General features: G+C 36.1%; 1 protein-coding gene across 3 annotated transcripts in view; it reads right to left on the minus strand.

Moving 5' to 3' along the window:
* The window catches only part of RGS17 (regulator of G protein signaling 17), an 87,935-nt gene that overhangs the window by 45,525 nt on the left and 23,595 nt on the right, over window positions 1-18,815 (minus strand). The window contains exon 1 of one of the 3 annotated variants that reach the window (XM_022559666.3): window positions 10,399-10,515. The exons of 1 other annotated variant lie outside the window; for it this stretch is intronic. In XM_022559666.3, the coding sequence (XP_022415374.1) occupies window positions 10,399-10,433 (35 nt within the window). In that variant the 5' untranslated portion in view covers window positions 10,434-10,515. Of the gene's footprint in view, window positions 1-10,398; window positions 10,516-18,815 lie in introns of those variants that run through there. One more of the 3 variants, XM_022559657.3, reaches the window with a different exon arrangement.

Below are 18,815 nucleotides of genomic sequence, written 5' to 3' on the forward strand. Positions count from 1 at the left end.
GGGAGTGATACTTCACTCAGTAGTTGTAAGGATAGAAAACATATATATTGCTATTATAACGACTAACTTTAGCAGTGTGCCAGGGAAACAGCACTCAATAATCTGTAATCACAATCATTGTTCCTATTATTATTACCTCTAGACCTGTCTTCATATATATATATATATATATATATATATTTTTTTTTTTTTTTTTTTTTTTTTTTTTTTGCGGTACGCGGGCCTCTCACTGCTGTGGTCTCTCCCGTTGCGGAGCACAGGCTCCGGACGCGCAGGCTCAGCGGCCATGGCTCACGGGCCCAGCCGCTCCGCGGCATGTGGGATCTTCCCGGACCGGAACACAAACCCGTGTCCCCTACATCGGCAGGCGGACTCTCAACCACTGCGCCACCAGGGAAGCCCCTGTCTTCATATTTATTTACCAAAAAATACCTGATGATTTTCTTCAAAATTGTATGATGCATTTTTAAATATAACTGCAAAGATGATAGATTTACTTGGCAGTTGCCAAGGTTCTCATGTGAAGAGTTAAAACTTGGGCCCTTGCCATTCAAAATGTGGGCTGTGGGCCAGAAGCATCACATTCCCTGGGAGGTTCATAGGAATGAGGATGTCAAGTCCCACCTCAGATGTACTGGATCTGATTTTGCATTTTAACAATACAGAACAATACGGACTTACAAGTGATGGATATACATTAAAGCCGGTTCAGGCCACGCTAAGTTGTGAACTTGAGGCATCGTGATCAGTGTGTAGAGGTATATTCATGAGAGTTGGAAAGACATCGTGTATTCTAGGGAAGCACCCGGTGGAAGGAAAGACCACAGAAGGCTTGCTGAACTGCTCCCCCGTCAGGTTCATTCACTTGCCGTCCTCTCTCTGTCTCCTTTCTCCCCGCTCAGTGTCACACAGTACTGTGTACCTTCCACTTTGAGCTGTGATTGTGTACAAGCCTGTTTATATTAGAACCGGGCTCTGACATCGTAAAGAGTCTCACCTGTTTTGGTATCCCCAGCAGCTGGTGGAGATGCTTCCTCACGGCAATCTTTGCAGACCCTTCCAGCCTGTGGGAAGGTGCCCAGCACTGCTTGACCTTCTCTGACCTGTAATTCCATGTTGTTTTATAGCTTTGCCATTTGTGAGTTTTTCCTACAAGACTGTGAGCTCTTTGAGGGCAGAGTCTGGGCCATTTACCTTGGTACTTTTGATACACATGAAATAATACTTATGTGTTTCAGTTAAGATTCCACTAAGAACTGATACTTTGTGAGCTGGAGCAGGTCATAGAAACAACCCTGTATTTTGCTCCGAGGGAAAGTGTTAATTTAATGAGGAGAAATTTCTCTCATAAAGTTTATCCCCCTTTTGTTTCTTCTTAAAATGTTGGTACCTACTCATGTTTGTGTATTTTGGAATCGAATATAAGCCAGTGCTTAATTCCATACATAAATGTAAAATTTAGCTATTTTGATGCTAATATCATCAAAATGATAGGTGGTAAAAAGCACCATATTTTCCAGGAATTTCACCACGTACATAAGCTTGAGAACCAGTGAGGTCAGTCAACACTTGTTAAATGAGTGAAACAGAGAAAGAGAAGGCTTTTCTAGCATGAGAGAGTAGATAGATTCTCTGACAGAGGCCAGAGTTGCACAGTTAAAATGAAGGGGAAGGTTATTCAATTCCTTGGTAATTTCAGAAATTCTAGAAGACCAATACAGATAAAGTAGCACTTTTAAAAATCCAATCTTGGGCTTCCCTGGTGGCGCAGTGGTTGAGAGTCCGCCTGCCGATGTAGGGGATACAGGTTCGTGTCCCGGTCCGGGAAGAGTCCACATGCCGCGTGTGCGCCGAGAAGCTGGGTCCCGTGAGCCACGGCCACTGAGCCTGCGCGTCCGGAGCCTGTGCTCCGCAACAGGAGACGCCACAACAGTGAGAGGCCCGCGTACCAGAAAAAAAAAAAAATCCAATTTTTGCCTCATTCATTCAGGCTTTGCTTTAGTTTAGAACAGTAGCATTAGCTTAAGGTAAATGTTTCAGAAATGGGACCAAAACTACATTACAGTAAGAGCAATTTTGTCATAAACACTGCCTGGTGACAGTGAGACTCCTTAGCATGGTCTATTACCGTCATTGTGCCATTCTAGAATATACCAGTGATTAATATGCAGTCATAATGTGTTTACTTAGGAAAGTACTGATAGCACTTTCTTCTCTGTGACATACTCATTTTGAGATTCATCAAACTGGTTTGCAGAGAGCAGACATGCTCATTATTTCAATTCACATAAAGAAGATAAGCAAGTTAACTTAAGGAAAGAAAAAAAAGACTTAAAATGTGAAAAGAAAAAGAATTCAGTAGAGAAAACAAAATCACAACATTTGGAAAAAGGGTGTGCCAGAGACTGTTTCTCCTAATAGTAATTATTCGTGTAATTATTTAAGATAGTTACAGAAGCAGGGATAATTGCTGTGGAAATTCAACATAGAGCACTGTTTATATAAACACATTAAATGGGAATAAAGAGAATAATGCCACGTGGAAGCATCCCCAAAAGGATCTAAAACATACAAAATATATCCCATTTATGTTTGTGTTTAATGTTGTATCCCTGTATGTTATTCAAATCTTTTTCTGCAACTAAGCCAGTGTGGGTTATCTCTGATTCTCTGTTGCATTTCGTAACACGTCTATATGGAACTACAGCTCTACTTTGCCAACTCCTCAGACATATTCAGCATATGAGGTAATATATTACCTATTCTTTCCAAAGAATGTATCTGTATATTTTGTCTTATACTCATAGACATCTTTAAAAGAACATTTAAAGAGACAATCAGGTAACCAGTTCAAAAGCCCTTGTTCTACTCAAGGTGAAAATTTGTCAGAGAGGGTTATGGTCATCTTTCCCTTCAGCACATTATATCTATTTAATCAAAATAATTACTTCCCTTCACTCAGCAAACTGGTGGCTGTTATAAAGTTCATACCAGTTCAGCCTTTTTTTTTTTTTTAAATAAACACACCAATCTCCAGGAAGTGCACCAGTGATGGAATCAATTCAATCAGCTCTCTTCATTCACACAGGAAAACATTTTTACTCATTCCAGGAAGAGTGGGCAGCAGCTATTAGAAAGGCTGAGTACAATGATGAAGGAATAAAGGCTCTCCCCAGGAGCCACTGACACAGCTATTCCCAGCTGCCCACCAAGTACCCTCCGAAATACAGAAAAGAGATAGGAAATAACAGGTTTTATTTTTTTGGGGGGGTGAGGGGGTGGGGAACCATAATTATTCTCCATCCTCATAAATACGTGGAAGAATGTTGGTAATGAAAGAAACTCTGTTGGTTTAATTTTTAACAAAGAATAACTCTAGGGGGAGAAGTGGACATTGGCAGTAATATCCAGGACATAATCAGGTCAAATGGGCACGATATATATTGACTTCAAAGTTCAGGGTTATTGTGAAGATATTAAATACTCTATAAACAGATATATACATATATGTGTATATATATGGTGCTGTATATATATATATATATGCTTATATACCACATATGTACATTATATGGTATATGTATACGTATGTAAAATGTATTCACATATGTACATTGATACATATATATATATATAGGGGGAGAGAGAGAGAGAAAGAAACTAAGCACAATGATAGACACAATAGTAGGTAGTCAAGTATCATTAGCTAGCCAGATTGCCATCATAATTCCTACTTCATCTATGACACTTTCCCAGCTCACTAATCCTCTGGTTTAGAATAGTGACTCTCACACTTGATGGTAAAGGACCAGGGTGTTTTTTTGTTTGTTCTTCATTTTTAAATTTCCAATCAGCCTTGGAGCAATACTTTGGTCAAATATAATAAAAATAAATAATAAATTTAAAAAAAGCAATGTACAAGCCCCAATTAGTTTTTACTATTAGATTTAATAGACATAAAATTACTCTTTCAAATTGCTGTGAACATTTCTAGATGCTTCCTCTCCATTTCATTACTTACTTTGTTGTGAACCAGTAAGAAATGTTTTGCAAATCAGCACGTGGATTGCATGTGGCCACACATTGGGTAGTGATGTTCTGTCACTTACTGTCTGTACCAAATGTCAAAACTAGCTTTGTTGGGAGATGATATTGGGCAAATGATGGCTATCCAGCGGTGAGGATTGCTCTGTTGGCCCATTTTCATGTGTATTCTGTGTACTGATTGACTGATGACAGAATGTACTGAAAGGAGTTCTTATCTTTACTTACTGTTGCTAAGTATGATACCCTGACCTAATATAAGATGGGAACGAAACTTGGATATACCTTAAGAGGTGTGCTAGAATTCAGATGTATTTTGCTACTATTAAGATAAGTGTTTCATGTCATTCTTGAAATATACAAAGAAGGCATTTTTTTCAGCATTAAAAAAACTTTTGAGGAGGAAATGAACTCTGCTATCCTCAAGAAAAGAGCTGCCTCTATGTATAAGACAAATTTACACAATTCCTTACATTTCCAAAACTGATAGTGTTTTCTGTGGCTTATTGTGTAACAATTTACTCCTGGCTGTTCATTCACACACAGCCAGCACAGCCAAAAGTCAGCAGTGTTCTGTTGCTCCCAAGTCAGTGTTTCTGAGTTTTAACACATAGACAAAATTAATTCAACATGAGTAGCATTTCTCCTAATAATACATCCCTTTCATTGTGTTCGGCTCTGTGCCTTTTTTTTCAACTAGTAACATAAAATATGTTAAGAACACTGTTCATTTTCAACAGCTTCCTCACAATAAAACTCGCCGTTAAAGCAGAACGGATGTCAGAAATATTTGAAGTTCTCTAGTAACAATATTGAAATGACTGTGGAGTAGAATGAAAAAAAAAATATCTCCTTAATTCCGTAATTGTCAGGAAAAAGGCTGCCTTCCTAGTTGCCAGGTATATAGATGTTATAAACACAATGCAGTTTATTAGAAATTCCCCCTTAGGCTTAGTTAATTGGATATCGTCAGCCATCTTTAGTCTCATCATTAATTGTATTGGTAGTATTTTAAAAAGGATTTTTGTACATACAGCCATCCATTGTTTGTATCAAAGATAGATTGTTCATTGACTGAGTGATTGCCTTTCGTATGGAAACCTCAGGTTGGGAAAAGAACTAAAATCTATTCTTTGAGATTTACTTTTGAAATACACTATTAAGAAAAAAAGCTTCCTGAGGCAGAGACCATGGTCTGCTTCCCTGTTAGTGCAATTCAGCATGAAACCATGAGCAGCCCTCCCTCAATGCTGATCAGAATAGAGAGCAAAACTGGGCTGATTATTTCAACTAGATGAATTTACAAAATGATGAGTAAGTAGCAATATAAATAAATTCACACATTTTATACTGTGCTGTATTTACAAAGGTTTACATAAATCAAATTAGGTAACTTAGCTTTAAATAAACTGAAAATAATTTGACTTGTTATTTTGTAAAAGTTCGTTCTTATTTGGCATTCACAGGTAAAGCAAGTCAACATTGATCCCATTTACAGAGAAAAAAATTGAAATTTAATATAGAATAAAAGTGAAAAGGATTCTTTTAAATAGTATTAGAAGAAATGAATCACCATTTGGAAAGAGATAAAATGAATTAAATCTTCAAACTACATATCAGAATCTACTCTAAATATATTCCAGACATAAATGCAAAAATTGAAAATATACAAGTATTACAAGAAAACATAGGTGAATTCCCTTATGACATGGGAGAAGGGAAAGTCTTACAAACCATGATCAAATTTAAGAAAAAATAAGAGACTTTGTGAAGCCAAAAAACAAAACAAAACAAAACAAAAAGACCACCATCATAAGCATAATCAATGGACAAATGAAAAAGTGGGAGAAAATATTTTAATTTATAGCTTAAAGGATTAGTTTCCAGATAAATAAAAAGCTCTTTTAAAAAGAAGAAAATGAGGGAGTGGCAGGACATATTTAAAGTGATGAAAGGGAAAAACCTACAACCAAGTTTACTCTACCCAGCACGGATATCATTCAGATTCCATGGAGAAATTAAAACCTTTACAGACAAGCAAAAGCTAAGAGAATTCAGCACTACCAAACCAGCTTTACAGCAAATGCTAAAGGAACTTCTCTAGGCAGGAAACACAAGAGAAGGAAAAGACCTACAATAACAAACCCAAAACAATTACGAAAATGGTAATAGGAATATATATATTGATAATTACCTTAAATGTGAATGGATTAAATGCTCCAACCAAAGACACAGAGTGGATTAATGGATACAAAAACAAGATCTGTATATATGCTATCTACAAGAGACCCACTTCAGACCTAGGGACACATACAGACTGAAAGAGAGGGGATGGAAAAAGATATTCCATGCAAATGGAAATCAAAAGAAAGCTGGAGTACCAATTCTCATATCAGACAAATTAGACTTTAAAAATAAAGACTATTACAAGAGACAAAGAAGGACACTACATAATGATCAAGGGATCCGTCCAAGAAGAAGATATAACAACTGTAAATATTTATGCACCCAACATAGGAGCACCTCAATACATAAGGCAAATGCTAACAGCCATAAAAGGGGAAATCGACAGTAACACAATCATAGTAGGGGACTTTAACACCCCACTTTCACCAATGGACAGATCATCCAAAATGAAATTAATAGGGAAACACAAGCTTTAAATGATGCATTAAACAAGATGGACTGAATTGATATTTATAGGACATTCCATCCAAAACCAACAGTACACTTTTTTCTCAAGTGCTCATGGAACATTCTCCAGGATAGTTCATACCTTGGGTCACAAATCAAGCCTTGGTAAATTTAAGAAAATTGAAATCATATCAAGTGTCTTTTCCAACCACAATGCTATGAGACTAAATATCAATTACAAGAAAAAATATGTAAAAACTACAAACACATGGAGGCTAAACAATACACTACTAAATAACCAAGAGCTCACTGAAGAAATCAAAGAGGAAATTAAAAAATACCTAGAAACAAATGACAATGAAAACACAATGGCCCAAAACCTATGGGATGCAGCAAAAGCAGTTCTAAGAGGGAAGTTTATAGCAATACAATCCTACCTCAAGAAACAAGAAACAGCTCAGATAAACAACCTAACCTTACACTTAAAGCAATTAGAGAAAGAAGAACAAAAAAATGCCAAAGTTAGCAGAAGGAAAGAAATCATAAAGATCAGATCAGAAATTAATGAAAAAGAAACAAAGGAAACAATAGCAAAGATCAATAAAACTAAAAGCTGGTTCTTGGAGAAGTAAACAAAATTGATAAACCATTAGCTAGACTCATCAAGAAAAAAAGGGAGAAGACTCAAATCAATAGAATCAGAAATGAAAAAGGAGAAGTAACAACTGACACTGCAGAAATACAAAGGATCATGAGAGATTATTACAAGCAACTATATGCCAATAAAATGGACAACCTGGAAGAAATGGACACATTCTTAGAAAAGCACAAACTTCTGAGACTTAACCAGGAAGAAATAGAAAATATAAACAGACCAGTCACAAGCACTGAAATTGAGACTCTGATTAAAACTCTTCCAACAAACAAAAGCCCAGGACCAGATGGCTTCACAGGGGAATTCTATCAAACATTTACAGAAGAGCTAACACTTATTCTTCTCAAACTCCTCCAAAGTATAGCAGAGGGAGGAACACTCCCAAACTCACTCTATGAGGACACCATCACCCTGATACCAAAACCAGAAAAAGATGTCACAAAGAAAGAAAACTACAGGCCAATATCACTGATGAACATAGATGCAAAACTCCTCAACAAAATACTAGCAAACAGAATCCATCAGCACATTAAAAGGATCATACACCATGATCAAGTGGGGTTTACCCCAGGAATGAAAGGATTCTTCAATATACACAAATCAATCAATGTGATACACCATATTAACAAATTGAAGGAGAAAAACCATATGATCATCTCAATAGATGCAGGAAAAGCTTTTGACAAAATTCAACACTCATTTATGATAAAAACCCTGCAGAAAGTAGGCATAGAGGGAACTTACCTCAACATAATAAAGGTCATATATGACAAGCCAACAGCCAACATCGTTCACAATGGTGAAAAACTGAAACCATTTCCTCTAAGATCAGGAACAAGACAAGGTTGTCCACTCTCACTACTATTATTCAGCATAGTTTTGGAAGTTTTAGCCACAGAAATCAGAGAAGAAAAAGAAATAAAAGGAATCCAAATCAGAAAAGAAGAAGTAAAGCTGTCACTGTTTGCAGATGACATGATACTATACATAGAGAATCCTAAAGATGCTACCAGAAAACTACTAGAGCTAATGAATGAATTTGGTAAAGTAGCAGGATACAAAATTAATGCACAGAAATCTCTTGCATTCCTACATACTAATGATGAAAAATCTGAAAGAGAAATTAAGGAAACACTCCATTTACCATTGCAACAAAAAGAATGAAATACCTAGGAATAAACCTACCTCAGGAGACAAAAGACCTGTATGCAGAAAACTATAAGACACTGATGAAAAAAATTAAAGATGATACAAACAGATGGAGAGATACACCATGTTCTTGGATTGGAAGAATCAACATTGTGAAAATGACTAGACTACCCAAAGCAATCTACAGATTCAATGCAATCCCTATCAAACTACCAATGGCATTTTTGACAGAGCTAGAACAAAAAATTTCACAGTTTATATGGAAACACAAAAGACCCCGGATAGCCAAAGCAATCTTGAGAAAGAGAAACAGAGCTGGAGGAATCAGGCTCCCTGACTTCAGACTATACTACAAAGCTACAGTAATCAAGATAGTATGGTACTGGCACAAAAACACAAATATAGATCAATGGAACAGGATTGAAAGCCCAGAGATAAACCCACGCACCTATGGTCACCTTATTTTTGATAAAGTGGCAAGAATATACAATGGAGAAAAGACAGCCTCTTCAGTAAGTGGTGCTGGGAAAACTGGACTGCTACATGTAAAAGAATGAAATTAGAACACTTCCTAACATCATACACAAAAATAAACTCAAAATGGATTACATACCTAAATGTAAGGCCAGACTCTATAAAACTCTTAGAGGAAAACACAGGCAGAGCACTCTATGACATAAATAACAGCAAGATCCTTTTTGACCCACTTCCTAGAGAAATGGAAATAAAAACAAAAATAAACAAATGGGACCTAATGAAACTTAAAAGCTTTTGCACAGCAAAGGAAACCATAAACAAGACCAAAAGACAACCCTCAGAATGGGATAAAATATTGGCAAATGTAGCAACTGACAAAGGATTAATCTCCAAAATTTACAAGCAGCTCATGCCGCTCAATATCAGAAAACAAACAACCCAATCCAAACATGGGCAGAAGACCTAAATAGACATTTCTCCAATGAAGATATACAGATTGCCAACAAACACATGAAAGGATGCTCAACATCAGTAATCATTAGAGAAATGCAAATCCAAACTACAATGAGATATCATCTCATACCGGTCAGAATGGCCATCATCAAAAAATCTACAAACAATAAATGCTGGAGAGGGTGTGGAGAAAAGGGAACCCTCTTGCACTGTTGGTGGGAATGTAAATTGATACAGCCACTATGGAGAACAGTATGGAGGTTCCTTAAAATACTAAAAATACAACTACCATACGACCCAGCAATCCCACTACTGGGCATATACCCTGAGAAAACCATAATTCAAAAAGAGTCATGTACCACAATGTTCATTGCAGCACTATTTACAATAGCCAGGACATGGAAGCAACCTAAATGCCCATCAACAGACGAATGGATAAAGATATGGTACATACATACAATGGAATATTACTCAGCCATAAGAAGAAACAAAATTAGGTCATTTGTAGAGACGTGGATGGACCTAGAGACTGTCATACAGAGTGAAGTAAGTCAGAAAGAGAAAAACAAATATCGTATATTAATGCATATATGTGGAATCTAAAAAATTGGTATAGATGATCTTATTTGCAGAGCAGAAATAGAGACACAGATTTAGAGAACAAATGTATGGACACCAAAGGGGAGAAGGAGGGGTAGGATCAATTGGGAGATTGGGATTGACATATATACACTATTGATACTATGTATAAAATAGATAACAAATGAGAACCTACTCTATAGCTCAGAGAACTCTACTCAATGATCTGTGGTGACCTAAATGGGAAGGAAATCCAAAAAAGAGGAGATAGATGTATACGTATGGCTGATTCACTTTGCTGTACAGTAGAAACTAACACAGCATTGTAAAGCAACTATACTCCAATAAAAGTTAATTTAAAAAAAGTGGCACAGGAAACTTTTGGAGGTTATGGACATGCTTGATACCTTGATTGAGGTGATGATATCACAAGTATATGCATATATCCAAACTCATCCAATTGTATGCATGAAATGTACTTTTTTGATATATCAATTACACTTCAATGAAGCTGGAGAACTGTCTTATATGATTTTATCCAGTGTAAATCTATGAATATTTTCAGAGAAAAATATCTTTATTAATAGTTGTTGAGTGAATATCCCCATAATTACATATTATGCAAAGACACAACACTTAAAATCAACACATTAAGTATAATGATTCTAATGCAAATATTTGAGTTCAAAATGCTGTTTCCATGGAATAATAATATTCTGTAAATTTGGGGCAATTAAAATAATGAAAATCAATTTTCAATCAGTATTTGACAAGACACTCTTTTAGATCAGGCTATGAGAGTTTTAGACGAAAAAGAAAGAGTGTGTCAGGGAAACTGGTCGAAATATAATGTCCAATTCAGCTGGAAATATCCTAAGACTGACATTTACTAGTACAGTACAGAAAGTCTTAATTTAAGCCAATCATTAAAAAAATTTCAAAAATTTACTGGATTTACTTTTTGTATATTTTTCTTTTAAAAAGTCCAGACACAATTCATCTTCTTTTAACCCATGGTATATGATTATTCACTTTGGAGAATTCTTCTTTGTTTGAAGAAAATGCTGCCTTGTTGTTACAGCTAAACATTAAAGTGCAATTTTTAACTTTATGATTTTCATGGCACTAGTTGAAGAGTTAGGTAACATTTCTATAGGACGGCTAAAAGGGGTCTTGCTGTTTGGTTTTTGACAATGAGGCTTTTATCAATATCTGTTTTATTAAGATCTCTCCAAGAAATTACAGTATTTTGGTGTCAGTATTCTAAAGTAATGCCCCATTAGTTTGGTTGTTTTGTCATAAAGTGTTCCTTGTCTTCACTCACCTTCAACCCCATCTTTACTCATTCTGCCTTTTGAATAAAAAATGTACAATTATACAAGACTTGGAGCAGAATGGGCTTGGGATATCACAAAATTAAAGTGACGCAGTCCTCTTAAAAAAAAATACCGCTAAGCTACAAAGTCAAGTGAGACTTGGAAATGCTAGAGGTCAGAACATTGCTCACAAATTATCCCAGTACAATTTAGCTACTGAATGTTTTGGAATTATACAAACTGCATCTGATGACTCACATAACTTGTACCTTAAATGTGTTTTGCTGGTGTGCATTCTTTTTAGTCCAAGTACCCCCTGAGGAACAGAGTGTTACAGAAGCAGTTATGGTTTCAATTTCCCCTGTATGATTTGCTTTCATCTGAAAACCAGTAAAAGGGGGGGAAATGGACTGGCTAACTCCTGACATTATCAGGGCTTCAGAGTACTAAATTTCCTCTCTCGTTTTATCAGGGGAGAGAGCCCTACAGATGACAACAGATAACACGGGGGAATGAAGAAATGTGAAGATGTTACTTAGGAAATGTTATTATCAACAGTAATTAATTAGTCTTACCAGGTTCTATGTTCTTGAGACATTTTTTTTTCTTTTTAGTTTTAAAACTATTGCACACGTAGTGTCTCATTTGATTCCAGATTGAGGTTGGTGTCCTTCAACAATGGATATTTTTATGGTATGCTCACGCTATCTACAGGCAGATGAACTGCATTTTAGATTACCAGGGTAATCTGACCTGATTCCTTCTGTATCTCTGAAACTCACTCTTCTCCAGGGATGTCTTCTCACTGATACACAGTATGGTGATTCTTTTTCTAAGTTAATAAAGCATGCGTGATTCAAGTATTGGTTTTGCTCATCTTTCTTTCTCTCCCAGGAGAAAGCTCACTTTATCTTCCACAAACTCCTTAACTACCAACTCCTGATTATGACCATTCCTCAGCTTTTTCCAAGGATGAGGGGTAAACAAGCAGACAAGTGGTGGGGACACTGGCACACGTTGTGAGAAGGTCATCAAAGGGTAGGGTACATGGTGCATATACTTTACAGAGACTATAGAGATGTGGAGAACAGAGAGGTACCCAGAAGGGCACCTACCCAATGCAGTCTTGACTTAGTAGATAAGGGGATAAATATACAACAAATTTCAATTTATAGCTTTCTGGGGACTCAAAGTGGTCTAGAAAAAGATCATTGGTCTTGGAACCAGAAGACTTGAGCTTCAGCCCTACCTATACTAAATCACTGGGTAACATTTGACAAGTCACTTAATGTGGCTGAGCCTTAGTTTCTCCGTCTGTGAAACAAGAACAAAATCCTCTAGTACCTGAAGATACTAGGTACCTGAAGGGTTGTTCTCAGGCCCAGATGTCACAATGTGTATGAAAATGCATTATATAAATATGATTATGTTATATCTGGTTTCATCAAGGGGTGAGGTTCCCTGTATGTCCTCTTCCACAATCTTATACACACTCATGAATTAAGGTAGGTATGTTGAACTATCTATGTGATACCCATTTAAAGTTGATGATTAGAGGGGAAAACCCCCATTGTATTAGGAACAACTCTGAGTTCTCTGCGCTTCTGTACCTAATTTCCATGTTTTCATCATGACACTCATTCTTTGAAAATGAAATATAGAAAATTCAGAGCACTGAACACAGTTAGGAAGCCTGGCTCTAGAACAGGAAGCCTGTTATTAGAATACAGGTGAGCTTCAAATTAATTACTTTAATTCTTTGTCAGATATTTTTTGTAGCTCTTTGAGGTGTTTTCAGTATATTGGTAACTTAAAAATTGTATAAGCAATCTATGGGAGAAGGGCAGAAGTCTCAAAATAATCTTCTGCCTTCTTTTTTTCTTTTCCCATTCTTTATCTACTCACAGTCATATATTTTTAGTGGAGGACTTTTATACCTTCTCCCAAATAGAATATCCAGTTGTGTTATCAGTTAAAGCTCTGTTAAATATTTTTGAATTAGGATGTTCAATTAAAAAAAAATTTAACCTTTTTAATAATTACCACATTCACAGATGAATATAATTTTGTGGTTAACATAATCTATATAAATAAAAGAAATACAATACATATCTCCAAAAATAACAATTTTAATAATAATGCAGTATCTCAGATGTGTTCATGAATAGTTTGATACTTGTGAGGTATGTTTTTGTGGGAATTTCTTAGAGTCATTGTATTTTTTTAAAATATGCATATCATTTTTATTAATCCATCGTGGATACGCTACTTATTTTTGTTTATGCTTTCCTATGTCCTTAGTAATATGTCTGTCATGGAATGTGAAGTCAATGAGGTAATTAACATGTTTTTTGATTAAACTATAATCTAAGATCTAAGCAGAAAGCGGGACATATGGTGGGCGTTCAATAAATAAACTGAGTTAATGATGACAGGGTTGAAAGTAGAGCACCATAATCTTGAATTGTTTTCAGTAAAGTTCTGACAAAATTTTGGGGAAATATCATTGAGCAACTCTTATTTCATGTTAACACTTTTTCCAAAGTGAACAAACTTTCAGGTGACTATTACAACTTTATCTTTTTCCCCAATTTTTTAAATTGTGGTTAAATATACAAACATAAAATTTACCATCTTAACCATTTTCAAGTGTACAGTTCAGTGGTATTAAATATATTCATAATGTGCTACCCTCACCACCATTCTCCTTCAGAACTCTTTCATCCTGAAAACCTGCAACTCTGTGCCTAAATAATTATTCTCCATTCTCTCGTTCCCCCTATCCCCTGGCAAATACCATTTTACTTTCTGCCTCTATAATTTTGACTACTAGTAATTATTGTATTTTTTAAGAAAAATAATTAAAATAATTTGGGGAAAATAGAAATTTAATTGACTTATTCTCTGAGGGAAAACGATATTTATGAAATTCAGTTTTGTTCAATTACTGGCAAATTATTTAGAGATCCTGAGTAGCAGAGAGAGAAAATCATCATGTTTGATAATGAAATATATTTTGATATTAAAGAGTCTATTAAAAGGAATTTAAGGGGGTATATCTTGGCCACCATGTGATATTTACAAAACAACAACAACAAGACAGAAGCAGCAAAAAAAGACATGAATAAAACAGGAGAAACATTTCACATTTCTGAAATGGTATCGTGATAGTAATAATTTTAAATATTTCTACTTTGTGTTCTGGAAAAATGCTGCCATTTAATAAATGATTTTGAAATTGAATATAAGATGTATTTACTCTAGGAAAATCTATCTACTTAATAATTGAATCTGTAGTACAGCAGGCTTTTGAGTTATACACACTATTCTACAGATATGCAGAATTGAATTTCTAAAACTACTCCAAGTGATTCTTTGAAATAAGTATTTTAAGAGAAATAATCTCAAATTGGTTTTACCAGAATGCCATTTCTCCAATTTTATTGGAAGATTATGAAAAATGATCTAATTATATATTAGTCATATTTGCTGAGTCATAAAAGGAAATGCATGACTCTCCATATGGGAAGGCACTTGATTATTTAGTCTATGAGAAATATTTGTAGCTTGGTTTGCAAATAACTACAAACAATACTTAAAATCCAAACTGCTTTCAGCCCTGAAAATTTTAATATATCAGTTCAGGTCTCTAAAACACATAGTTTGTCGTAGAATTTAGTCATCCAACCAACGCTTGTTAGACATTTTCTATGTCTTAGATAACTGTTAAGTCCAAGAAATCTAAGAGAAAAATAAGACAGGGTCTTTAAGGAGCTAATAGTCTTGTGAGAAGAAAGACACATGAATAGATAATTCATAATGCTACAAAATAAGGGCTTTGATAGAGGTGTGAACAAAGTGTTACTGGAACCCAGAGGAGAAGGCTGGAGTGGATTGTGAAAGTAGAGACATCTCAGTTGGGTGATAAGGATGGAGGAAATAGAGCTAACCCAACAGGACTGCCAGGCAGAAGAAACATCATATGCAAAGGCACAGGGTTACGAAAGACATAAAGTGTTAGGGAAACAAGAGTTCAGTGAGGCTGAATCTCACTTGCTGAGTAATATCGAAATGTTACTTAGCCTCTCTGGGCTGTCTCCTCATTTGAAAAACAGAGTTGACGATAATAAGACTTACCTCACTACCTTATTGTGAGGATTTCGTGATGCATGTAAAATGCTGGCAAAGTGTTTGCTCCCCACTTACACGCTCAATAAGCTTTGGCAGCTGCCAACAGGAGATCCTGGCTGTCAACCTGGGTTCATTTCCTTATCACAGTAAGTCGGCCATTTAATCTCATTGGGTTTCCCCTTCCTTTTCTTTAACAGGAGAAAGATCAAACTGGATGATAGACATTGACCTCTAGTCTCTCCCACGTCACAGGTTACCATAGCTCTATGGCCACTGCCATGTAAATAATAGTTCATTTAACACCTAAAACTTAAAACATTGTTTCTATAAGGAAACTTTCCTTTATAAAATTTTGACATTCAAATTTGACAGATAAAAAAATTGGCCTTCATGTCTTCAGTCTGAATGACTAAAACTGAAAACCTCTGATTTTCATGTTTAGTTCAGATAAACTCACTTTTCTTGAAGGATTTCAGAAAGATGATAGAAAACATCTGAAAAACGTGGCCAAATGTATAGACTGTCACTTTATGAGAGTCTCCTTAGATATAACAATGGTGACAGGAGAACCATCTAGAATCTGTTTGTTTTGTGGCTGTTTCAACTCAGTATCTTGTCGGATTGTAACTTAAGAATGAAATGTAATAGCTTAACGGGCACTTTGACTTATTTGTTCCTTTGGCAAATCATGGAAAAAGCAGTGAACAAGTCAGCTGTAATTTGTGGCTTTTGATAAAATATGCATTGTAACTGCATGAGGGAATGGTCAAAAGTTTCTTAGGAACAAAAGCAAAGGAAAATGATCTGCGGGTTTAAATGTTCATTACACACATTTCTTCTTCTTTAATTCAACAGATGTTTATCGAACAACTATTATGCATTTAGTAGGGCTTAGACAATAGTGATCCAGAGATGAATTTTTAATAAGCTTCAGCAGCCAGGAGTGAGAGACATCAAGGGGATGAAGGATGGTGAATTAACCAAGTTTTGGTCAAGGGATTGCTGAAATCTGGGAGAAGAATGAGCGAGTAATGTAGGCAGGGGGGTCGGAGAAGTTGATGCCCAATATTGAGATGATGGGGGAGTTGCAGAAAGTTGCCATGTGTCAGTTTAAGGAGGCATGACAAGGGAGTGAGTGTCTGGCACAGGATGGAGAACAGGATCACCAGGAAAAAAGGAGGGCAAGGAACCCTAGGATGAATCTCTAAAATTATTAAGATTAGAAGTAAGGCTGTGAGAGTGACAGTACACCAAGAGTGAAAATTGGTGAGAAATGAGGGGGAGTGACACAGGAATTAGGTGGATGACAGCAATAATGAGTGGTATAGGGTGATATTATCTGATTACATGAGGTTCAAATTTGGAGATTTTTAGGGAGGAGGACAGGGAGAGACTGGTCTGGAAGGGGCAATGGTGAGCAAGAAGGATGACCTAGGCATAATGTTCCTAGGAAGAGTTATAAGGAGGTGCACCAAGGGAGTGAGAGAAAGAAAGGCCCAAAATACCAGAGTGGAAGCTTCTTAGGGTCACTGTTAGGGGACCCATTCATTCTGATTTGTGTGGAACTGTCCATATTCACATGTCTTAGCTCAAGGTGACAGCCTTTCTAGAGTGAAACTGAGTTGGATGATAAATTTTATGATATGATCGAGACGTAGTAGATTGCAGAACGAAGATGAACACACACACATCCACATGGCATTTAACTGAAATAAGTTTAAGCCACCCTTTCCCTTGTACACACTTTTTAAATGAAGCCATGGCTTTAATACCTTTCATTCTCCTTTTCTTCTAGCAGAGTTTAGTGAAAAGTGACTTTGTCTTTATATTTAATATTTATTGATTTACATTTAGGTACTTTCAGAACTTTTAATTAATTTTTTTAAACAGTTAGTGGAGAAGATTTGGACTAAATTTTAAGTACCTGTGGGGAGGGATGAAGTTAAAATAAGTATATTCCTGACTTAATTTGAATTATGGTTCTACCCTATTATTAGAGAAGCATAATTATGAGAAAAACTCTTCTAAAATTTATTTATAAATAAAAAAGAATAGCTGTATCTGTCCTTAGAGGAAATATGCATTCTGCCCACATCAAGTTTCTCGCTTGCTGGAATCCAAGTGATTTTGTATTTTATGAGTAGCTTTATAAAGAAAAGTAAAGAATGGATTGGGTGGAAAAAAAGAGATGAGGCTTTTGCACCAGAAGTCCTGGATTCAAATTCTGCTTACACCATGCATTACTTCAATAACTGTAAGCATATTACCTAAATTCTCTACACTTCGGTTTCCTCATCTGTCCAGTTATTACTCCACAAGGAGAATAATACTCTCAGAGTATTATTATGAGGATTCAAGGAGAAAATATTCACGAAAGGACTTGTCATAGCACTTGGCCCTTGGAAGTGCTTGGAACATTCCTCAAATGTTACTTGACTACTCCACCTTCAGCTTCTTCTCTTTAAATCTATAACCCTTTAAACGAGAACTAGTTTTAATAATGGTATTTTCGAGATGCTACCAGCCCCCAACTCAGTCTACATTCAGGACAGTCTCCTTGAGGGGGCAGAAAAGTGAACGAACACATTTTCAATTTGACAGGACTTTTCCCCATGAAATTAAAGGCAACTTGTTGAGCCTTAATTAACCTGGCAGATCATTTACCTAGAGGCTCCTGTCTCCTGAGTGTTCTAATTAATCAAAATTTTATGTGAAAGTAGTATCGGACAATTTATGTATTTAAAGACAGTATTTTTATTTGTGTGTCATACACTGCCACATTGTATACATTTTATTTTATGTTTTTTCTCTAAGAGGCAATAATAAGCTCCTATTTGTCACAGTTTATCTGTCCTTTCTTGTTTATATTCTAATGTAATTCTCCATATCAATGTTTCTCTAGAAACAATAGTTTAAGTACTAATACATATGGGACGTTATTGCTCAATGTTTTAATTTACCTAATTTATTCCTTATAATTCTATCAGGTACATATTCTCTCCACTTTACAAATGAAAATTTGAGCTTCAAAAAATCAAAGCAAATTTGCCCATGCTCTAAACGCTGGAATTCATATTTGAACCTAGTCTTATAGATTTCAAAGTTCAGGCTTATTCTACTCTATTCGTGACTATATTGTATGCTATCGATTTAAAAGTAATGGCAGGGCTTCCCTGGTGGCCCAGTGGTTGAGAGTCCGCCTGCCTATGCAGGGGACGTGGGTTTGTGCCCCGGTTCGGGAGGATCCCACATGCCGCGGAAAGGCTGGGCCCGTGAGCCATGGCCGCTGAGCCTGCGCGTCCGGAGCCTGTGCTCCGCAACGGGAGAGGCCACAGCAGTGAGAGGCCCGCGTACCGCAAAAAAAAAAAAAAAAAAAA

Source organism: Delphinapterus leucas, chromosome 12, assembly GCF_059928025.1.
Source record: "Delphinapterus leucas isolate spDelLeu-1000000601 "Yukka" chromosome 12, BTC_Dleu_Yukka2, whole genome shotgun sequence".
In the NCBI taxonomy this organism is placed as follows: domain Eukaryota; kingdom Metazoa; phylum Chordata; class Mammalia; order Artiodactyla; family Monodontidae; genus Delphinapterus; species Delphinapterus leucas.